This window comes from Oncorhynchus mykiss, chromosome 30, assembly GCF_057628025.1.
Source record: "Oncorhynchus mykiss isolate SJ-2025 chromosome 30, ASM5762802v1, whole genome shotgun sequence".
Lineage (NCBI taxonomy): Eukaryota > Metazoa > Chordata > Actinopteri > Salmoniformes > Salmonidae > Oncorhynchus > Oncorhynchus mykiss.
This window is the reverse complement of record NC_143051.1, coordinates 17,060,001-17,083,402: the sequence shown is the minus strand read 5'-3', so window position 1 is coordinate 17,083,402 and position 23,402 is coordinate 17,060,001. Positions and strand designations below refer to the sequence as shown.

Sequence of the window (23,402 nt, the reverse complement as noted above, 5' to 3'; positions counted from 1 at the left end):
TCACCACTATTTTCATCGTCATCATTATCATTATCATCAGAATCACAAGCCTCATTATTTGCCAATTGATTGTTAAAACTGTAAATATGATTTATAGCATGATGTACAATATGGTACTTACTCAAAAATCTTGCCCAGCTGATCAACATCTGAGCTTCCTCTAAACAAAGGTCTGGGGAGAGGAAGAGCACATGTCAATATAACTGAAGCTTATTGGTGTAGATTTGCACTATCAAACTGTGTTATACACCTTCAATGAATCAGATAAATGAGTTTTAATGTGCCAATGGGATCTGTGGCGGTGATGCAGGTTGCATTAATGCTGACTCTTCATCTTCTCAACACAAAATGACATCTCAAACATTCCTACTGAGCCGGCCAGGCAGACGCTGGCCAGCATCATCCTTAACTGGCATAACCAGTCCAACCCTCACTCTGTTCTACTGTAAAGAGGTGGCTTTCCTGGTTCTGGTCAGACCAGATAGTACTGAGGACTGTTTCAGCAGCACACGGGAGAAAGGCACACTCATGGGAGGGAGAGAGAGGAGGTGGAGAGGGGCTAGGGATGGAGGGAAGGAGCAGGCCTGCTGGTGGTTCCTGTGGCTTTGGGTATGCTTCCCCCGGCACCCACAGAAATTCCAGCAGTCATCATCAGTTCATTCATGTCTCAACTCAAACCCCAGCCAACCACTGCTCCCAACCAACCAACCAGCCAACGGGTAGAAAAACATAGATTTAACCCTCATGTGTGTCTGCCTTAGCTCTCTGTGGGCCTGTGTGGTGTGTGTGTGTGCGTGCGTGCGTGCATGTGCGGCATTGGGAGTGGGTGAGCAGTGCAAATCCTGTGTGAAAGACCTATTGGATTATTCTAACAGAGACTAGCTGGGAGATATATAAACTAGCAGTCACCACCAGATGTCAATGCATCTAACATCTGCCGTAATCTTTTCCCTACATAGCTGAACCCCCACACTTTCCCTACATAGCTGGACCCCCACACTTTCCCTACATAGCTGAACCCACACACTTTCCCTACATAGTTGAACCCCCACACTTTCCCTACATAGCTGAACCCCCACACTTTCCCTACATAGCTGGACCCCCACACTTTCCCTACATAGCTGAACCCACACACTTTCCCTACATAGTTGAACCCCCACACTTTCCCTACATAGCTGAACCCCTACACTTTCCCTACATAGCTGAACCCCCACACTTTCCCTACATAGCTGAACCCCCACACTTTTCCTACATAGCTGAACCCACACACTTTTCCTACATAGCTGAACCCCCACACTTTTGCTACATAGTTGAACCCCCACACTTTTCCTACATAGCTGAACCTCCACACTTTTCCTACATAGCTGAACCCACACACTTTCCCAACATAGCTGAACCCCCACACTTTCCCCACATAGCTGAACCCCCACACTTTCCCTACATAGCTGAACCCACACACTTTCCTTACATAGCTGAACCCCCACACTTTCCCTACATAGCTGGACCCCCACACTTTCCCTACATAGCTGAACACCCACACTTTCCCCACATAGCTGAACCCCCACACTTTCCCTACATAGCTGAACCCCCACACTTTCCCTACATAGCTGAACCCCCACACTTTACCTACATAGCTAGACCCCCACACTTTCCCTACATAGCTGAACCCCCACACTTTCCCTACATAGCTGAACCCCCACACTTTTCCTACATAGCTGAACCCCCACACTTTCCCTATAGCTGAACCCCCACACTTTCCCTACATAGCTGAACCCCCACACTTTTCCTACATAGCTGGACCCCCACACGTTCCCTACATAGCTGAACCCCCACACTTTCCCTACATAGCTGAACCCACACACTTTTCCTACATAGCTGAACCCCGAAAACTTTTCCTACATAGCTGAACCCCCACACTTTTCCTACATAGCTGAACCCCCACACTTTTCCTACATAGCTGAACCCCCACACTTTCCCTACATAGCTGAACCCCCACACTTTTCCTACATAGCTGAACCCACACACTTTCCCTACATAGCTAAACCCCCACACTTTCCCTACATGCTAAGACTTTGAAGATTAGACACAGGTAGTTTGATGGTAGTTTGCACATTTTACAGCGACAGCAATTATGTTGCCACATACTTTGACGGGTTAAGGGTGCTCCATAACACGCTATACAAACCTAGCAGCAACAGTGGTGGAACTGATCTATGCCCCTTTTCACCAAGTAGACACCATCCTAACCAATACACCCCCTATAACCACATTTCTATCAATGGCTCACTACACTGGCATCCCTTTATACTGGTTGCTGTAAGGGCATGTTGAGAGTCTGAGGGTTGAACCATAGAGATCAGACCAAACCAGTTCTCTGCCTTTAGATGGAAAACATCACCTACAACAACAGCATCATGCCAAAACAAGTATGATTTCCAAGAGGTCAATTTTTAAACCAGGAGTGGTTTGAATGGATGACTGGCTTCACACAGGGTTGACACTGACACACACACACACACACACACAAACACACACACACACACACACACACACACACCCAACCTGTAGGTGATAAGGGGGATAGGGCTGGGACCGGCAGCTGAGTCACGCTCCCCTTGTGCCAACCATTCTGTCCCACATTCCATACAACCTCTGGAATACGTGTGCCTGTCTGTGTTTGTGTGTGTGTGTGTGTGTGTGTGTGTGTGTGTGTTCAGTGTGTGTGTACTGTATGTGAGGGAGTTTGGGAGGGAGTGCATTTGTGTTCAGGTGCACGTGTGTCTGTAAGTGAAATCTATGTTTGTGGATGCACACACACGTGTGTGTGTGTGAGGTTATGTCTTCGAGAGGTTTATCAACATGCCAGTCCACTGTGAGAAAGTAAACAGGGATGTGATCTCCTCCTGCGTTGGCTGCATTAACATAACATGTCCAGCCTTTAGATTAGCGGAATGTCAACACAGCCCTCTGTGTCATTCACAGCTTGTTGACTAATTACTATCCAATCTAAACCACGCAGATACAGACTTGCATGATATTTGCTTCAGATTCCTGAGACAAATGGTACTGATGCTTATCAGTAAGTGAAACAGTTTTTTCCTTCAAAAAGCTATGATTAAGAGATGGACGTATTTGGGGAAAACCTTTGATGAAGGGAGTTAGTCAGACAAGTGCTGGTTGTAGAGGACAACAGAGAGAGACTGGGGACTTCTCTGTCTACTACAGTAGAGTAACGGTAGGGGACTTCTCTGTCTACTACAGTAGAGTAACGGTAGGGGACTTCTCTGTCTACTACAGTAGAGTAATGGTAGGGGACTTCTCTGTCTACTACAGTAGAGTAACGGTAGGGGACTTCTCTGTCTACTACAGTAGAGTAACGGTAGGGGACTTCTCTGTCTACTACAGTAGAGTAATGGTAAGGGACTTCTCTGTCTACTACAGTAGAGTAATGGTAGGGGACTTCTCTGTCTACTACAGTAGAGTCACGGTAGGGGACTTCTCTGTCTACTACAGTAAAGTCATGGTAGGGGACTTCTCTGTCTACTACAGTAGAGTAATGGTAGGGGACTTCTCTGTCTACTACAGTAGAGTCACGGTAGGGGACTTCTCTGTCTACTACAGTAAAGTCATGGTAGGGGACTTCTCTGTCTACTACAGTAGAATCATGGTAGGGGACTTCTCTGTCTACTACAGTAGAGTCATGGTAGGGGACTTCTCTGTCTACTACAGTAGAGTCATGGTAGGGGACTTCTCTGTCTACTACAGTAGAGTAAATGTAGGGAGGGGACTTCTCTGTCTACTACAGTAGAGTCATGGTAGGGGACTTCTCTGTCTACTACAGTAAAGTCATGGTAGGGGACTTCTCTGTCTACTACAGTAAAGTCATGGTAGGGGTCTTCTCTGTCTACTACAGTAGAGTAAAGGTAGGGGACTTCTCTGTCTACTACAGTAGAGTCACGGTAGGGGACTTCTCTGTCTACTACAGTAGAGTAATGGTAAGGGAATTCTCTGTCTACTACAGTAAAGTCATGGTAGGGGACTTCTCTGTCTACTACAGTAAAGTCATGGTAGGGGACTTCTCTGTCTACTACAGTAGAGTAAAGGTAGGGGACTTCTCTGTCTACTACAGTAGAGTCACGGTAGGGGACTTCTCTGTCTACTACAGTAGAGTCATGGTAGGGGACTTCTCTGTCTACTACAGTAGAGTCACGGTAGGGGACTTCTCTGTCTACTACAGTAGAGTCACGGTAGGGGACTTCTCTGTCTACTACAGTAAAGTCATGGTAGGGGACTTCTCTGTCTACTACAGTAGAGTGAAGGTAGGGGACTTCTCTGTCTACTACAGTAGAGTCACGGTAGGGGACTTCTCTGTCTACTACAGTAGAGTCACGGTAGGGGACTTCTCTGTCTACTACAGTAGAGTAATGGTAGGGGACTTCTCTGTCTACTACAGTAGAGTCACGGTAGGGGACTTCTCTGTCTACTACAGTAGAGTCATGGTAGGGGACTTCTCTGTCTACTACAGTAGAGTCACGGTAGGGGACTTCTCTGTCTACTACAGTAGAGTCACGGTAGGGGACTTCTCTGTCTACTACAGTAGAGTCATGGTAGGGGACTTCTCTGTCTACTACAGTAAAGTCATGGTAGGGGACTTCTCTGTCTACTACAGTAGAGTCACGGTAGGGGACTTCTCTGTCTACTACAGTAGAGTCACGGTAGGGGACTTCTCTGTCTACTACAGTAGAGTCACGGTAGGGGACTTCTCTGTCTACTACAGTAGAGTCATGGTAGGGGACTTCTCTGTCTACTACAGTAGAGTAAAGGTAGGGGACTTCTCTGTCTACTACAGTAGAGTCACGGTAGGGGACTTCTCTGTCTACTACAGTAGAGTAATGGTAAGGGAATTCTCTGTCTACTACAGTAAAGTCATGGTAGGGGACTTCTCTGTCTACTACAGTAAAGTCATGGTAGGGGACTTCTCTGTCTACTACAGTAGAGTAAAGGTAGGGGACTTCTCTGTCTACTACAGTAGAGTCACGGTAGGGGACTTCTCTGTCTACTACAGTAGAGTCATGGTAGGGGACTTCTCTGTCTACTACAGTAGAGTCACGGTAGGGGACTTCTCTGTCTACTACAGTAGAGTCACGGTAGGGGACTTCTCTGTCTACTACAGTAAAGTCATGGTAGGGGACTTCTCTGTCTACTACAGTAGAGTGAAGGTAGGGGACTTCTCTGTCTACTACAGTAGAGTCACGGTAGGGGACTTCTCTGTCTACTACAGTAGAGTCACGGTAGGGGACTTCTCTGTCTACTACAGTAGAGTAATGGTAGGGGACTTCTCTGTCTACTACAGTAGAGTCACGGTAGGGGACTTCTCTGTCTACTACAGTAGAGTCATGGTAGGGGACTTCTCTGTCTACTACAGTAGAGTCACGGTAGGGGACTTCTCTGTCTACTACAGTAGAGTCACGGTAGGGGACTTCTCTGTCTACTACAGTAGAGTCATGGTAGGGGACTTCTCTGTCTACTACAGTAAAGTCATGGTAGGGGACTTCTCTGTCTACTACAGTAGAGTCACGGTAGGGGACTTCTCTGTCTACTACAGTAGAGTCACGGTAGGGGACTTCTCTGTCTACTACAGTAGAGTCACGGTAGGGGACTTCTCTGTCTACTACAGTAGAGTCATGGTAGGGGACTTCTCTGTCTACTACAGTAGAGTAATCTCTCACCTACTCATGTCTGAGGTGTCTGAGCCAGTCATGTGAATGTGAGTAAAACTACAAACTATACCAGAATGATCACCAATGTTTCTTTTGAAAACACTTCAAATGTCATGATACCTGCCCTGTTATTTCCATGTACTGTATGTCTTCAGCCCTGGCCCTTACAGTAAACAGCAATGAGCATTTATGCAACACAGGGGCTGAGGCCTCCCCCTCAATTAAATTCAAAGGGCTTTATTGGCATGATAAACATATGCTTATATTGCCAAAGCAAGTGAAATAGACAATAAACAAAAGGGAAATAAATAATGGAAAGTAACAGTAAACATTACACGCACAAAAGTTTTAAAATAATATAGACATTTCAAATGTAATATTATTGGCTATGTACAGTGTTGTAACAATGTGCAAATAGTTGATGTGTGAAAGGGAAAATAAATGAATAGATAAATATAGGTTGTATTTACAATGTTGTTTGTGCTCTACTGGTTGGCCTTTTCTCATGGCAACGAGCCACACATGTTGCTGCAGTGACTGCACAGATATGGAGTTTATCAATGTTTGATTTGATCCAGCTAACTGAGGGGACTCTTCTCTAGTTTAATATTTCTGAAGGTGAGGGCTTTGTGGTGGAATGTGTGGGCATTGCTTCCTTTTAGGTGGTTGTAGAATTTAACAGCTCTTTTCTGGATTTTGATAACTAGTGGGTACATTCCTAATTATACTCTGCATGCATTGTTAGGGGTTTTGCATTGTTCACAAAGTATATTTTTGCAGAATTTTGCATGCAGTGTCTTCATTTGGTGTTTGTTCCATTTTGTGAATTCTTGGTTGGTGAGTGGACACCAGACCTCACAACCATGGAGGGCAATGGGTTCGATAACTGATTTAAGTATTTTTTAGCCAGATCCTAATTAGGATGTTGAGTTCAATGTTCCTTTTGATGGCATAGAAGGCCTTTCTTGCCTTGTCTCTTAGATCGTTCACAGCCTTGTGGCTGTTACCTGTGGTGTTGATGTTTAGGCCGAAGGTAGGTATTCTTTGTGTGCTCTAGGGCCACAGTGTCTTGATAAAATGTGTATTTTTTTCTTGGCTGCTGGATCTTTTTTGGAACACCATTATTTTTGTCTTACTGAGATTTACTGTCAGGGCCCAGGTCTGACATAATCTGTGCAGAAGATCTAGGTGCTGCTGTAGGCCCTCCTTGGTTGGGGACAGAAGCACCAGGTAATCTGCAAACAGCAGACATTTGACTTTGGATTCTAGTAGGGTGAGGCCGGGTGCTGCAGACTGTTCTAGTGCCCTCACCAATTAATTGATATAAATGTTGAAGAGGATGGGACTCAAGCTCCATCCCTGTCTCACCCCACAGCCCTGAGGAAAGAAATATGTGGGTTTATTGCCAATTTTATCTGCACACTTGTTGTTTGGGTACATTGATTTCTTTCTTTCTCTCTCTCTTGCTCTCTCTGACTCAGTCAGAGGCTGTTCCCAGGTGCCCTTTAATCTGTAACAGGTGGCCTTTTAAAAAGCCACCTTAATCATCTGCAGGTCAGAGAGAGAGAAAGTGAACGAGGGGTGCTGTACAGAGACATCAAAGGTCCTGCCTTCTACCTCCAGGCAGAGTTGGCCAGGAGCCAGGTCCTGAACACACAAGCTCATTGTGTCCCAGGGAGACTCACAAGACCCCACCTAGCCTGTCTTATCCACACACACTAACGCAAACACAAACACATGCACACACACACATGCATACACACATATATACCTAGCCTTGTCTCTGTCCTCTCCTTACAGCAGGATGCTAACAGACCAGACAATCCAGAGTTCCCCTCTTCTCTGTGCTAACAAGGCTAGGGATCAGATGTCAGATCTGACTATGGGATCAGATGTCAGATCTGACTATGGGATCAGATGTCCGATCTGACTATGGGATCAGATGTCCGATCTGACTATGGGATCAGATGTCAGATCTGACTATGGGATCAGATGTCCGATCTGACTATGGGATCAGATGTCAGATCTGACTATGGGATGAGAATGTGTGATCTGACTATGAGATCAGAATGTGTGATCTGACTATGGGATCAGATGTCAGATCTGACTATGGGATGAGAATGTGTGATCTGACTATGAGATCAGAATGTGTGATCTGACTATGGGATCAGAATGTGTGGTCTGACTATAGAATCAGAATGTGTGATCTGACTATGTGATCAGAATGTGTGGTCTGACTATGGGATCAGAATGTGTGATCTGACTATGGGATCAGAATGTGTGATCTGACTATGGGATCAGAATGTGTGATCTGACTATGGGATCAGAATGTGAATGGATCATCTTGATGTGAATAGGAGAGCTGTATGTATATAAATGTCAGGCCTTTTGCAGAAAGATTGTTGTGAATAGTTGCATAAAAGTTGTATACCAGTTGTATACCAGTTGTATACCAGTTGTATACCAGTTGTATACCAGTTGTATACCAGTTGTATAAAAGTTGTATACCAGTTGTATACCAGTTGTATACCAGTTGTATAAAAGTTGTATACCAGTTGTATACCAGTTGTATAAAAGTTGTATACCAGTTGTTTAAGATTGTGATGATGACCAATATGCTTCAAAGACTTTTAACTTTGCATGAAGCGTTATCAATATGTTGTATCGATGTAAAATACATAACCATCTAAGAAATAAAGGAGGAAAAACATCTAAATCATGTTTAAAAAAGGTTCTCCGGGGTAGGGTTGTGAGTGTCATTGCTGGGATGGTGAGGAGAATGGTGTGGAGAATGGTGTGAAAGGAGCCATAGGTGTGTTAGTATAGTAAGATGTGGACATCCATAGTTCTTTAAAGGCGTCCGCATGCTTCCCATCTGAAACAGTCCGGAGCAGTTTGTGCATATATTATAATGACATATTGTGAAATTTTTGTCGTTTTTGGCTTTCGGCAAGGGGTTTTTCGGCAATTCTTGCACACATTTTTTATTGAGGCAAGCTGATGTCGGTAGCCAAAGTCTACACCCCTTCGTCTGTGATTGGTCAACAGTAGGGATTCTTCAATCAAGTGTTTATTGTCATTCAATGAGTGACGAATCGTTTTCATGCAAATTTGTTCACCTGTGAAATACTGCCTCAAACATCTTAGTTAGATGTAAAATTGTGCATCTAAGATCTCCTCTACAAAAAACCATGTAAAAATGAATGACATATTTCTTGAGTTAGCTTAGATTAATTCTGATTATTTTGAGGATGTGTATACAGGCTACAGCATCTCAAAATAATCCCGTGTAGCTCAGTTGTTAGAGCATGGTGTTTGCAATGTCAGGGTTGTGGGTTTGATTCCCAGGTGGGACCAGAATGAACATGTGAGGTGCTCTGGATAAGACCGTCTACTAAATGGAAACGGAAGGTGGACCAACAGTACTATTGCTGCGTTTTACTCATTTTTCAAGCGAAGGTCTTTTAAGGGAGTATGCAGCACACACGTTCTGCATGTGGAAGGCTTTAGAGTAGCATTGTGAGAACATCCACAGTTGTGTTAGAGTAGCATTGTGAGAACATCCACAGTTGTGTTAGAGTAGCATTGTGAGAACATCCACAGTTGTGTTAGAGTAGCATTGTGAGAACATCCACAGTTGTGTTAGAGTAGCATTGTGAGAACATCCACAGTTGTGTTAGTAAGGTACTGTGAGGAAAGGCCTGCGTCCCAAATGGCACCCTATTCCCTATACAGTGCACTACCTTTGACAAGGACCCATAGGGCTCTGGACAAAAGTAGTTATCTATAGAAATGAGGAAATAGAGTGCCATATGGGCCACACGCAAAGTGAAACCATGGGTGGGTGTAGTTCAAATAAAATACACCCTAAAGCCTTACCAGAATTTCCTGGTGAAGGTTAAATTTACAATAGTACATTCAAATATTTTTTCCCAGGTCATAAAATGGATCATATGTTTTTTCATGGTGCCTTCAGAACCCCCCTGACCTCAACCCTGGGCTTCAAACAACACACACACACACACACACACACACACACACACACACACACACACAGAGCAACAGTTCTAACATTCATACGTACATAGAGGATCCCTCTTACCATTACAATGAAACAATGCATAAGAAGAGACAGAGAGACAGAGACAGAGAGAGACAGGGACAGAGAGAGACAGAGACATAGAGAGACAGGGACAGATAGAGACAGGGACATAGAGACAGACATAGAGAGACTAATGCCAGGGAAAGACCACAGGGATCTCAAGTGGTCATCAATCTATGGTCTATCTATGATCAATCTATGGTCAGATACACTGTAAGTGATGAAGTCAGAGAGTCCCATTGAAATGAATTGCTATGGATATGATTACTATAGGCTTGGTGTGGACAACCAAGAATTTTCCCTGAGTTCCCCTTCAATAACCATGACAATTCCCTACTACATTAAACATTGGGCATGTCCCAAATGGCACCCTATTCAATATATAGTGAACTACTTTTGACCAGAACCCTATTTTGGGACACAACCACAAGGTTTGCAATGTCACCCAGGGTGCTCTTGGAGAAAGAGACAGGATATCTGAATCACAAGACAAAGCTCTGTCCTCTCTCCGCCATCCCAGCTGTCCATCTGTCCATCCGTCCGTCCTCAGCCTGTGACATCAGTGTTATGTGAAAACCCAGCCCACCACATCCTCTCCAGGACAATGGGGAATAATCAGCCATGATCTGTGTCATTGGGCTACAGCAGGGAAATCAACACACACATTGTACTGTACACACAAACACACACACACACACACACACACACACACACACACACACACACACACACACACACACACACACGTTTCTATCCACGCACACATCCCTCACATACTCACTCATACACACACACACCTTGGTCTCCTAAGACTCCTACCTGTGTCCGTCCTTACTGAGAGGGGAGACGTGTGTCTCGCTGTACAGATGGACAGAAATGAATGACAGATCCCTCCCCGTTGGCACCGCTCCCTACCATAACAGTGTCTCAAATGTTACCCTATTTCCTATTTAGTGTACTACTTTACATGACCGCATAGGGCTCTGGTCAAGAGTAGTGCACTATATATTGAATAGGGTGCCATTTGGGAATTGGGGCACAGCCGGTGTCATTTGGGAGCTAGTGAAAGCTTATCTGTTACACCAGTAACCTACCCCGCTCTCCCTCATGTTCATTCACAAGCACAAAACAATAACATATACACAAACTCTATAGTAGAGGAATATTCATTTATCATTGCATGTCTTTTTCTGATGTGAGGGAGGATTGATTAACAGCTTGGATTCCAGTAGAGGAAGTATGTTCCACCACAAACTGACAAATAGCTATATCAAGAAACTGGATCCTCCGTTGCTTGCAACCACAGCCCACTGTGGTGGAATTTCATTAATGGTTTGATAACCAAACTGACACAAAATTTACCACCGGTCGCAATCATCTTGCCAGGTGGCAGAAAATGACATTATATATGTGTGAGGAAATGCCCAAGTCGAATAATTCCATGAAAAACATACAGCAGTTCGATTTGTCATGTAACATTCCTTTCCACTTCTTCAAACCTGATATATGATGCCTTACCATCACATTGTGTCTTGTATGTACGTAAAATGCAATCAGGAAAAGGAACTTCAGGAGATTATTATTTTTGCGTACCTAAAAAATAATAATTATGAAACAACTGCACTGCCGATGAAGGATCTTAATTTGATTACTCTTTTGTTTATGAGAATTTTCCTGCACAGAAGGAAATGCAAACTTGTAATGAATTCAACTTTTTAAAAAGGCTTCTAAAGTTTGTAATTACCACCCTAACTTCAAATGTATCATTCCCTACAAAAAAACGTCCATTCGTTATGATCAACATAATAATTAACATTTCTTGTTGATGAAGGATTATTTTCCTGCTGTAGCAAACTAGCTCAAATTAAGATCCTACAAGTGTAGGTCTTCAGAACAACGTTGTAAACAGTTCCCATGTGTTTCTGTACCAGTGGTCAGATGTATGGCTTCCCAATGACAATATGTGTGGGTAACCAATGGCATCCTATTCTTTATAAAATGCACTACTTTGAGCTGAGCCATATGAGCCCTGGTCAAAAGTAGTGCAATATGTAGGGATAAGGGTGCCATTTGGGACGCATATGGCATGACAGCACAGGCAGTCTTGGTGTGAACAAGGCACTGGCTATGTTGTAATGGGGAAAAAGAACTAGGCAGACACATTGGCTCCGATGACTTCTGAGATATGTCTCTTCATTTAGCCTCATACACAAGGCAATGAGTGAACCGCCACTAATCAATGTTACACAGGTTGTTGTGTGCTGTTGGCTAAATGATGACATGACCTTTCTTGATAAGATCTATACAAACACCGGGTTGACCGTTACAGAGAGCAGTATGTTCTGTAATTGGTGAATGACCTCAAACACAGCTGCTATGTGTGTGAGGGGAGTGTGACAGTTGGACTAAAAGTGGTATGAGGAGGACAGCGTGACAGCTGGACTCTGTTTTAAAAGTGGTATGAGGAGGACAGTGTGACAGCTGGACTCTGTTTTAAAAGTGGTATGAGGAGGACAGCGTGACAGCTGGACTCTGTTTTAAAAGTGGTATGAGGAGGACAGCGTGACAGCTGGAGGACAGCGTGACACCTGTGTGTGTGTATGTGTGTGAGAGAGAGACAACCTACTAACATGTGTGTGTGTGTGTGTGTGTGTGTGTGTGTGTGTGTGTGTGTGTGTGTGTGTGTGTGTGTGAGGGAGAGAATGAGCCAGCCCACTAACAGTGTGTGTGTGTGTGTGTGTGTGTGTGTGTGCGCGCTGTGTACCAGGACCACTCACCTTCTCCTGAACATCTCAGCGAAGATACAGCCCACACTCCACAAGTCAACTGGGGTGGCATAGCTGGACTGGAGCAACACCTCTGGGGCTCTGTACCACAACGTCACCACCTACACACACACACACACACACACACACACACACACACACACACACACACACACACACACACACACACAATCAACACACTGAGTATACCAAACATTATGAACACCTTCCTGATAATGAGTTGGAGAGGACGAGAGGAGAGGAGCTAAGGAGTAAAGGAGGAGAGGAAGAGAGGAGTAAAGGAGGAGAGAAAAGGAGGAAGGGAGGAGTAAAGGAGTAGAGAAAGAGAGGAGTAAAGGAGGAGAGAAAGAGAGGAGTAAAGGAGGAGAGAAAGAGAGGGGTTGAAGAGTAAAGGAGGGGCGAAAGAGAGGAAAGAGATGAGTAAAGGAGGAGAGAAAGAAAGGAGTTGAGGAGTAAAGGAGAGAAAGAGAAGAAGAGAGGAGTAAAGGAGGAGAGAAAGAGAGGAAGAGAGGATTAAAGGAGGAGAGAAAAGGAGGAAGAGAGGAGTAAAGGTGGAGAGAAAGAGAGGAAGAGAGGAGTTGAGGAGTAAAGGAGGAGAGAAAGAGAGGAAGAAAGGAGTAAAGGAGGAGAGGAAGAGAGGATTAAAGGAGGAGAGAAAGAGAGGAAGAGGGGAATATAGGAGGAGAGGAAGAGAGGAGTAAAGGAGGAGATAAATAGAGGAAGGGAGGAGTAAAGGAGGAGAGAAAGAGAGGAAGATAGGAGTAAAGGAGGAGAGAAAAGGAGGAAGAGAGGAGATAAAGAGAGAAAGAGAGGAGTTGAGGAGTAAAGGAGGAGAGAAAGAGAGGAGTAAAGGAGAGAAAGAAAGGAGTTGAGGAGTAAAGGATGAGAGAAAGAGAGGAAGAAAGGAGTAAAGGAGGAGAGGAAGAGAGGATTAAAGGAGGAGAGAAAGAGAGGAAGAGGGGAATATAGGAGGAGAGGAAGAGAGGAGTAAAGGAGGAGATAAATAGAGGAAGGGAGGAGTAAAGGAGGAGAGAAAGAGAGGAAGATAGGAGTAAAGGAGGAGAGAAAAGGAGGAAGAGAGGAGATAAAGAGAGAAAGAGAGGAGTTGAGGAGTAAAGGAGGAGAGAAAGAGAGGAGTAAAGGAGAGAAAGAAAGGAGTTGAGGAGTAAAGGATGAGAGAAAGAGAGGAAGAGAGGAGTAAAGGAGGAGAGGAAGAGAGGATTAAAGGAGGAGAGAGATAGGAGTTGAGGAGTAAAGGAGGAGAGAAAGAGAGGAGTTGAGGAGTAAAGGAGGAGAGAAAGAGAGGAAGAGAGGAGTAAAGGAGGAGAGAAAGAGAGGAGTTGAGGAGTAAGGAGGAGAGAAGGAGAGGAGTAAGGAGGAGTAGTAAAGGAGGAGAGAAAGGAGGAGTAAAGGAGGAGAGAAAGAGAGGAGTAAAGGAGGAGAGAAAGAAAGGAGGTTTGAGGAGTAGGAGTAAAGGAGGAAAGAGGGAGTTGAGGAGTTACGTAAAGGAGGAGAGAAGAGAGGAAGTTATGAGTGAAGGATAAGGAGGAAGGAGGTGGTAAAGGAGGAGGTGGTTTGTGTTTTGGTGGTGAGTTGGTGGTTGTTTGTGTGGTTGTGTGGTGTTTGGTGTTGTGTTATTGTGGTGTGTGTGGTTGGTGGTGTTGTTGGTGGTGTTGTGTGGTTGTGTGGTGTGTTTGTGTGTTTGTGTGGGGTGAGTTGGTGTGTTTGTGTTGGTTGTGTGGGTGGTGTTTGGTGTTGATTGGTGGTTGTGGTAGGTGTTTTTGTGTGTTTGTGTGTTGTGGTTGTGAGGGTGTGTTGTTGGTGGTTGTTTGTGTTGAGTTGGTGTTGTTTTGGTGGTGTGGTGTGTTTGTGTGTTTGTGTTGGTGGTTGTTTTGTGGTTGTGGTGTTGGTGGTGGTGTTTGGTGGGTGTTTTGATGGTGTTTGGGTGTTGTTGTTGTGGATGTGTGGTGGTTTGGTGGTGTTATTTGTTTGTGTGGAGTTTGATGGTGTTTGGTTGAGTGGTGTTTGGTGTGGTGTTGTGTGTAGTTGTGGAGGTGTTGTGTGTTTGTGTGTTTGTGGTTGGTTGGTTAGGTGGTGTTATGTGTGGTGTGTTTTGGTAGTGGTGTGGTTGTGTGGTGGTGGTGTTAGGTATAGTGTGGTGTTTTGGTGGTTGTTTTGTGAGGGGGTGGTTTGAGAGTTGTGTGGTGTTTGTTGTTGTGTATAGTGTGGAGTGTAGAGGAAGAGAGAGGAAGAAAGAGGAGGTATGGTGTGAGAATGTGAGGAGTTGAGGAGTAAGGAGGATAGAAAGAGGTTGAGAAGGTGTAAAGAAGGAGAGAACAGAGGGAGAGGGGAGGTAAAGGAGGAGAGAAGAGGAGGAGAGAAAGAGAGGAGTAAAGAGGAGGAGTGAAGGGGAGGAGTAAAGGTGGAGAGATAGAAGAGGAAGGAGTGAGGGGTGAACGGACAGGAAGGAGCGAGGAGTAGAGTAGAGAGAAAGAGAGAGTAGAGGAGTGAAGGGAGCGGAAGGAAGGAGAAATATAAGGAGAGAAGAGAGGAGTTGAGGAGTAAAGAGGAGAGGAGAAAGAGAGGAGTAAAGGAGGAGAGAAAGAGAGGAGTTGAGGAGTAAAGGAGGATAAGAAAGAAGGAGGCTGGTGAAGGAGAGAGGAAGAAGAGAGGTGTAAAGAAGGAGAGAACGAGAGGGAGAGGGGAGTGAAGAAGGAGGAGAGAAAGAGAGGAAGAGAGGAGTAAAGGAGGAAGGAGAGAGGAGTAAAGGAGGGAAGAAAGAGAGGAGTAAAGGAGGAGAGAAAGAGAGGAGTTAAGGAGAATAAAGGTAGAGGAGGAGTTGAGGAGTTAAAGGAAGAAGAGAGTGAAGGAGAAGTAAAAGAGAGGAGTTGAGGAGTAAAGGAGGGAGAAAGGAGAGGGAGAGGGAGGTAAAGGAGGAGAGGAAGGAGGAGATAGAGAGAGGAGGAGGATGAGAGTAAAGGAGGAGAGAAAGAGAGGAGTTGGAGTATCAGGAAGGAGAAGGAGTGAAGGGAGGGAGAGAGGAGATATAGAGAGGAGTTGAGAGGAGTAAACGAGGAGAGAGAAAGAGAGTGAGGAAGGTAAAGAGGAGAGGAAGAGAGTAGTTGAGAAGTTAAAGGAGGAGAGAAAAGGAGGAAGAGAGGAGTAAAGGAGGAGAGAAAAGAGGAAGAGAGGAGTAAAGGAGGAGCAAAGAGAGGAGTTGAGGAGTAAAGGAGGAGAGGAAGAGAGGAGTAAAGGAGGAGAGAAAGAGAGGAGTAAAGGAGAGAAAGAAAGGAGTTGAGGAGTAAAGGAGGAGAGGAAGAGTAAAGGATGAGAGGAAGAGGAGTAAAGGAGGAGAGAAAGATAGGAGTTGAGGAGTAAAGGAGGAGAGGAAGAGAGGAGTGAAGGAGAAGAAGAAGTAGAGAGAGTGAAGGAGGAGGGAAGGAGTAAAGGAGGAGAGGAAGAGAGGAGTAAAGGAGGAGAGAAAGAAAGGAGTTAGGAGTAAAGGAGGAGAGGAAGAGGAGTAAAGGATGAGAGGAAGAGAGGAGTTTAGGCGTATAGGAGGAGAAAGAGAGGAAGGAAGGAAGGAAAATGAGAAGGAGAGAGAGAAAGAGAGGAGTAAAGGAGGAGAGAAAGAGAGGGAGAGAAAGAGAGGAGTTGAGGAGTGAAGGGAGGAAGGAAGAAAGAGAGGAAGGGAGGAGTAAAGGAGGAGAGAAAGAGAGGAGTTGAGGAGTGAAGGAGAGAAAGAGAGGAAGAGAGGAGTTGAGGATGATGGAGAGAGGAAGGGAGGAAGCAGGAGTAAAGGAGGAGAGAAATCAGGAAGGAGGAGAAAGGAGGAGAGAAAGCGAGGAAGAGAAACGTAAAGGAGGAGAGAAAGAGAGGAAGATATGAGTAAAGGAGGAGGAGGAAGGTAGGAGATAAAGAGAGAAAGAGAGAGAGTAGAGTAAAGGAGGAGAGAAATAGAGGAAGAGATGAGTAAAGGAGGGGGGAAGGAAAGAGGGTTGGAGTAAAGCAGGAGAGGAAGAGAAGTAGAGGAAGAAGAGAGGAAGAGAGGAGTAAAGGAGGAGATGAGAAGAGTGGAGTAAGGAGGAGGAGAGAGGAGGGGGTCCAGGTGAGGAGGAATCAAGGAGGAGGAGTTGAGGAGGAGAAAGAGAGAGAGAGAGAGAAAGAGAGTGAGAGGGAGGGGAAGAGAGGAGTTGAGGGTGGAAGGGAGAGATAGAGAGGAAGAGAGGAGTTGAGGAGTAAGGAACAGGAAGAGAGGAGTAAAGGAGAGAAAGAGGAGACTGAGAGTAAAGGAGGAGAGAAAGAGAGGTGTAAAGAAGGAAGGAAGAATAAGACAGTAAAGAGAGAGAGAAAGAGAGGAGTAAAGGAGGAGAGAAAGAGAGAGTAGAGAGGTAAAGAGAGAATCAAAGAGAGGAGTTGAGGAGTGAAGGGGAGAAAGAAGATGTAAAGAAGGAGAAAGGGAGGGAGAGGGAGGATGAAGGAAGGAGGAAGAAGAAGTAAAGGAGGAGAGGAAGAGAGGAGTAAAGGAGGAGAGAAAGAGAGGAGTTGAGGAATAAAGGTGGAGAGAAAGAGAGGAGTTGAGGAGTAAAGGAAGAGAAGTAAGAGAGAAGTAAAAGAGAGGAGTTGAGGAGAAAAGGAGGAGAGAAAGAGAGGGAGAGGGGAGTAAAGGAGGAGAGGAAGAGAGGAGATAAAGAGAGAAAGAGAGGAGTTGAGGAGTAAAGGAGGAGGAAGAGAGGAGTTGAGAAGTATAGGGAGAGAAAGAGAGGAAGGAGGGTGAGGAAAAGAGCAGGAGATATAGAGAGGATGAGGAGTAAACGGAGAGAGGAAGAAGAGTAAGGAGGAGTAAAGGAGGAGAGGAAGAGAGGAGTTGAGGAGTAAAGGAGGAGAGAAAGAGAGGTGTGAAGAAGGAGAGAAAGAGAGGAGTTGAGGTAAAAGAGGGGGAGAGGAAGGATGAAGGAGGAGAGAAAGAGAGGTGTAAAGAAAGAGAGGAGTTGAGGAGTGAGGAAAAAGCGAGGGAGAGGGGAGTAAAGGAGGAGAGGAAGAGAGGAAGAGAAGTAAAGGAGGAGAGAGAAAGAGAGGAAGAGAGGAGTAAAGGAGGAGAGAAAGAGAGGAGCTGAGGAGTAAAGGTGGAGAGAGAAAGAGAGGAGTTGAGGAGTAAAGGAAGAGGAGTAAAGGAGGAGAAAAAGAGAGGAGTTGAGGAGTAAAGGAGGAGAGACAGAGAGGGAGAGGGGAGTAAAGGAGGAGAGAAAGAGAGGAGGAAAGGAGGCGAGAGAAAGAGAGGAGTTGAGGAGTAAAGGGGCGAGAGAGAGGAGTTGAGGAGTAAAGGAGGAGAGAACGAGAGGGAGAGGGGAATGAAGAGAAAGAGAGTTGAGGAGTAAAGGAGGAGAGAGAAGGCGTTGATAGAGTAAGGAAGAGAGGAGTGAAGGGAGAGAGAGAGTTGCAGGGGTATAGGAGGAGAGAAAGAGAGGCGTTGAGGAGTAAAGGAACAGAGGAGTAAAGGAGGAAGAAAGAGAGAGTGAGGAGTGAAAGGAAGAGAGGAATAAAGGAGGAGAAAAAGAGGAGGATGAGGAGTGAGAGGGAGGAGAAAGAAAGTACAAGGGTATAGGAGGAGAGGAAGGAAGGTGAGAGAGGGAGAGAGAAAGAGAGGTGAAAGGAGGAGAGAAAGAGAGGAGTTGAGGAGTGAAGGAAGAGAGAATAAGAGAGGGAGGGGAGGATGAAGGGAGAGAAGAGAAGAGTGGAGGAGTAAGGAAAAAAGAAGGAAGAGAGCAGTGAAGGAGGAGAAAGAGTGAGGAGTTGAGGAGTAAGGAAGAGAGGAATAAAGGAGGAGAAAAGAGAGGAGTGAGGAGTGAAGGAGAGAGAAAGAGAGGAGTTTAAGGATATGCAGGGAGAAAGGAAGAGAGGAGTAAAGGAGGAGAGAGAAAGAGAGGAATGAAGGAGAGAGAAAGAGAGGAGATGGAGGAGTTGAGGAGTAAATGGGGGGAGAAAGAGAGGGAGGGGAGGAGTGAAGGGAGGAGAAATAGAGGAAGAGAGGAGTAAAGGAGGAGAGAAAGTGAAGAAGAGAGGATAAAGGAGGAGAATGAGAGGGAGGAGGAGTAAAAGAGGAGAGAAAGAGAAACGTAAAGGAGGAAGGAAGAAAGAGAGGAAGATATGAGTAAAGGAGGAGAGAAAGGGAGGAAGGTAGGAGATAAAGAGAGAAAGAGAGGAGTTGAGGAGTAAAGGAGGAGAGAAAGAGAGGAAGAGATAGAGTAAAGGAGGGGGGAAGGAAGGAGGAAGGAAGAAAGAGAGAAAGAGAGGAGTTAGAGAAGTAAGAGGAGAAAAGGAAGATAGAGAGAGAGAGAGAGTAGAAGTAAAGAGGAGAGAAAGAGAGGAGTAAAGGAGGGAGAGAAAGAGAGGAGTTGAGGAGTAAAGGAGGATAGAAGAGAGGAGTTGAGGAGTAAAGGAGGAAGAGAAAGAGAGGTGTAAAGAAGGAGAGAACGAGAGGGAGAGGGGAGTAAAGGAGGAGAGAGAGAGAGAGGAGTAAAGGAGGAGAGGAAGAGAGGAGTAAAGGAGGAGAGAAAGAGAGGAGTTGAGGATGAAGGGTGGAGAGAGAGGAGTTGAGGAGTAAAGGAGAGAGGAGTAAAGGAGGAGTAAAAGAGAGGAGTTGAGGAGTAAAGGAGGAGAGAGAAAGAGAGGGAGAGGGGAGTGAAGGAGGAGAGGGAGAGAGGGATAAAGAGAGAAAGAGAGGAGTTGAGGAGTAAAGGAGGAAGAAAGAGAGGAGTTGAGGAGTATAGGGAGAGAGAGAGGAAGAGGAGACAAGGAGGGGGAGAAAGGAGGAATATAGAGAGGAGTTGGAGTGAGCGGGAGAGAAAGAGAGTAAGGGAGGAGTAAAGGAGGAGAGGGAGAGAGAGAGTGAGTAAAGGAGGAGAGAGAGAGGTAGAGAGAGAGAGAGAGAGGATGGAGGAGTAAAAGAGGAGAGGAAGGAGTGAAGGAGAGAGAAAGAGAAGTGTGTAAGGAGGAGAAAGAGAGGAGTTGAGGAGTGAGAAGGGAGGGAATTTAGAGGAAGGAGGGTGGAGGAGGGAGGAAGGTGAGAGAGATAAAGAGAGAAAGAGAGGAGTTGAGGAGTAAAGGAGGAAGAAAGGAGGAAGAGATGAGTAAAGGAGGGGGGAAGGAAAGGAGGAGAGAAAGAGAGTAGTTTTTAGGAGGAAGGAAGGATTAGGAGATAAAGAGAGAGAGAAGTAAGGAGTAAAGGAGGAAGAAAGAGAGGAAGGGAGGAGTAAAGGAGGAAGAGAGAGAGAGTAAAGGAGGAGAGAAAGGAAGAAGGAGTGAAGGAAGAGAAAGAAAGGAAGAGAGGAGTAAAGGAGGAGAGAAAGAGAGGAGTTGAGGAGTAAAGGTGAGGAGAGAGGAGTGAGGAGTAAAGGAAAGAGAGGTCAAAGGAGGAGAGAAAGAGAGGAAGGAATGAGTGAAGGAGGAAGAAAGAGAGGAGTTGAGGAGTAAGGGAGGGAGAGAGAGAGAGGGAGAGGGAGGATGAAAGGAGGTGGAGGGGAGAAAAAGAGGAGATATAGAGAGGAGTTGAGGAGTAAACGAGGAGAGAAAGAGAGTAAGGGAGGAGTAAAGGAGGAGAGGAAGAGAGGAGTTGAGGAGTAAAGGAGGAGAGAAAAGGAGGAAGAGAGGAGTAAAGGAGGAGAGAAAAGAGGAAGAGAGGAGTAAAGGAGGAGAGAAATAGAGGAAGAGATGAGTAAAGGAGGGGGGAAGGAAAGGAGTTGAGGAGTAAAGCAGGAGAGGAAGAGAGGAGTAAAGGAGGAGGAAGAGAGGAAGAGAGGAGTAAAGGAGGAGATAAAAGAGAAAGAGTGGAGTAAAGGAGGAGAGAAAGAGAGGGGTCAAGGAGTAAAGGAGGAGAGAAATAGAGGAAGAGAGGAGTTGAGGAGGAGAAAGAGAGGAGAGAAAAGGAGGAAGAGAGGAGTAAAGGAGGAGAGAAAAGAGGAAGAGATGAGTAAAGGAGGAGAGAACGAGAGGAGTTGAGGAGTAAAGGAAGAGGGGAGTAAAGGAGGAGAGAAAGAGAGGAGTTGAGGAGTAAAGGAAGAGAGGAGTAAAGGAGGAGAGGAAGAGAGGACTTGAGGAGTAAAGGAGGAGAGAAAAGGAGGAAGAGAGGAGTAAAGGAGGAGAGAAAAGAGGAAGAGATGAGTAAAGGAGGAGAGAACGAGAGGAGTTGAGGAGTAAAGGAAGAGGGGGAGTAAAGGAGGAGAAAAAGCGAGGAGTTGAGGAGTAAAGGAGGAGAGAAAGAGAGGAGTTGAGGAGTAAAGGAAGAGAGAAAAGAGGAAGAGAGGAGTAAAGGAGGAGAAAAGTGAGGAGTTGAGGAGTAAAGGTGGAGAGAAAGAGAGGAGTTGAGGAGTAAAGGAAGAGAGGACTAAAGGAGGAGAGAAAGAGAGGAGTTTACGGGTATAATAGGAGGAGAGAAAGAGAGGAAGAGAGGAGTAAAGGAGGAGAGAAAGAGAGGAGATAAAGAGAGGAGTTGAGGAGTAAAGGAGGAGAGAAAGAGAGGAAGGGAGTAAAGGAGGAGAGGAAGAGAGGAGTTGAGGAGTAAAGGAGGAGAGAAAAGGAGGAAGATAGGAGTAAAGGAGGAGAGAAATAGAGGAAGAGAGGAGTAAAGGAGGAGAGAAAGTGAAGAAGAGGGGAGTAAAGGAGGAGAATATGCGAGGAAGAGAGGAGTAAAGGAGGAGAGAAAAGGAGGAAGGTAGGAGATAAAGAGAGAAAGAGAGGAGTTGAGGAGTAAAGGAGGAGAGAAAGAGAGGAAGAGATGAGTAAAGGAGGGGGGAAGGAAAGGAGGAGAGAAAGAGAGTAGTTTAGGAGGAGAGAAAGAGAGGAGATAAAGAGAGGAGTTGAGGAGTAAAGGAGGAGAGAAAGAGAGGAAGGGAGGAGTAAAGGAGGAGAGAAAGAGAGGATTAAAGGAGGAGAGAGAGAGAGGGAGAGGGGAGTAAAGGAGGAGAGGAAAAAAGGAGATAAAGAGAGAAAGAGAGGAGTTGAGGAGTAAAGGAGGAGAGAAAGAGAGGAGTTGAGGTGTATAGGAGGAGAGAAAGAGAGGAAGAGAGGAGTAAAGGAGGGGAGAAAAAGAGGAGATATAGAGAGGAGTTGAGGAGTAAACGAGGAGAGAAAGAGAGTAAGGGAGGAGTAAAGGAGGAGAGGAAGAGAGGAGTTGAGGAGTAAAGGAGGAGAGAAAAGGAGGAAGAGGGGAGTAAAGGAGGAGAGAAAAGAGGAAGAGAGGAGTAAAGGAGGAGAGAAATAGAGGAAGAGATGAGTAAAGGAGGGGGGAAGGAAAGGAGTTGAGGAGTAAAGCAGGAGAGGAAGAGAGGAGTAAAGGAGGAGGAAGAGAGGAAGAGAGGAGTAAAGGAGGAGATAAAAGAAAAAGAGTGGAGTAAAGGAGGAGAGAAAGAGAGGGGTCAAGGAGTAAAGGAGGAGAGAAATAGAGGAAGAGAGGAGTTGAGGAGGAGAAAGAGAGGAGAGAAAGGGAGGAAGAGAGGAGTAAAGGAGGAGAGAAAAGAGGAAGAGATGAGTAAAGGAGGAGAGAACGAGAGGAGTTGAGGAGTAAAGGAAGAGGGGAGTAAAGGAGGAGAGAAAGAGAGGAGTTGAGGAGTAAAGGAGGAGAGAAAAGGAGGAAGAGAGGAGTAAAGGAGGAGAGGAAGAGAGGAGTAAAGGAGGAGAAAAAGAGAGGAGTTGAGGAGTAAAGGTGGAGAGAAAGAGAGGAGTTGAGGAGTAAAGGAGGAGAGAAAGAGAGGCGTTGAGGAGTAAAGGAACAGAGGAGTAAAGGAGGAGAGAAAGAGAGGAGTTTAGGCATATAGGAGGAGAGAAAAAGAGGAAGAGAGGAGTAAAGGAGGAGAGAAAGAGAGGAGTTGAGGAGTAAAGGAGGAGAGAAAGAGAGGAAGGGAGTAGTAAAGGAGGGGAGAAAGAGAGGAAGAGAGTAGGAGAGGAAGAGAGGAGTTGAGGAGTAAAGGAGGAGAGAAAAGGAGGAAGAGAGGAGTAAAGGAGGAGAGAAAGCGAGGAAGAGAGGAGTAAAGGAGTAAAAGAGGAGAGGAAGAGAGGAGTAAAGGAGGAGAGGAAGAGAGACGTAAAGGAGGAGAGAAAGAGAGGAAGATATGAGTAAAGGAGGAGAGAAAAGGAGGAAGGTAGGAGATAAAGAGAGAAAGAGAGGAGTTGAGGAGTAAAGGAGGAGAGAAAGAGAGGAAGAGATGAGTAAAGGAGGGGGAAGGAAAGGAGTTGAGGAGCAAAGCAGGAGAGGAAGAGAGGAGTAAAGGAGGAGAAAGAGAGGAAGAGAGGAGTAAAGGAGGAGATAAAAGAGAAAGAGAGGAGTAAAGGAGGAGAGAAAGAGAGGGGTTAAGGAGTAAAGGAGGAGAGATAGAGAGGAAGAGAGGAGTTGAGGAGTAACGGACAGAAAGCGAGGAGTAAAGGAGAGAAAGTGAGGAGTTGAGGAGTAAAGGAGGAGAGAAAGAGAGGCGTTGATGAGTAAAGGAAGAGAGGAGTAAAGGAGGAGAGAAAGAGAGGAGTTGAGGAGTAAAGGTGGAGAGAAAGAGAGGAGTTGAGGAGTAAAGGAAGAGAGGAGTAAAGGAGGAGAGAAAGAGAGGAAGAGATGAGTAAAGGAGGAGAGAAAGAGAGGAGTTGAGGAGTAAAGGAGGAGAGAGAGAGAGGGAGAGGGGAGTAAAGGAGGAGAGGAAAAAAGGAGATAAAGAGAGAAAGAGAGGAGTTGAGGAGTAAAGGAGGAGAGAAAGAGAGGAGTTGAGGAGTATAGGAGGAGAGAAAGAGAGGAAGAGAGGAGTAAAGGAGGGG

General features: G+C 45.5%; 1 protein-coding gene across 1 annotated transcript in view; it reads right to left on the bottom strand.

Moving 5' to 3' along the window:
• The window catches only part of LOC110488025 (cyclin-dependent kinase 6), a 73,108-nt gene that overhangs the window by 5,393 nt on the left and 44,313 nt on the right, over positions 1-23,402 (bottom strand). Inside the window, exons 5-6 of the mRNA XM_036971023.2 lie at positions 12,600-12,709; positions 122-172 (exon numbers count right to left, since the gene is read on the bottom strand). Coding sequence (XP_036826918.1) covers positions 122-172; positions 12,600-12,709 — 161 coding nt within the window. The remainder of the gene's footprint in view (positions 1-121; positions 173-12,599; positions 12,710-23,402) is intronic.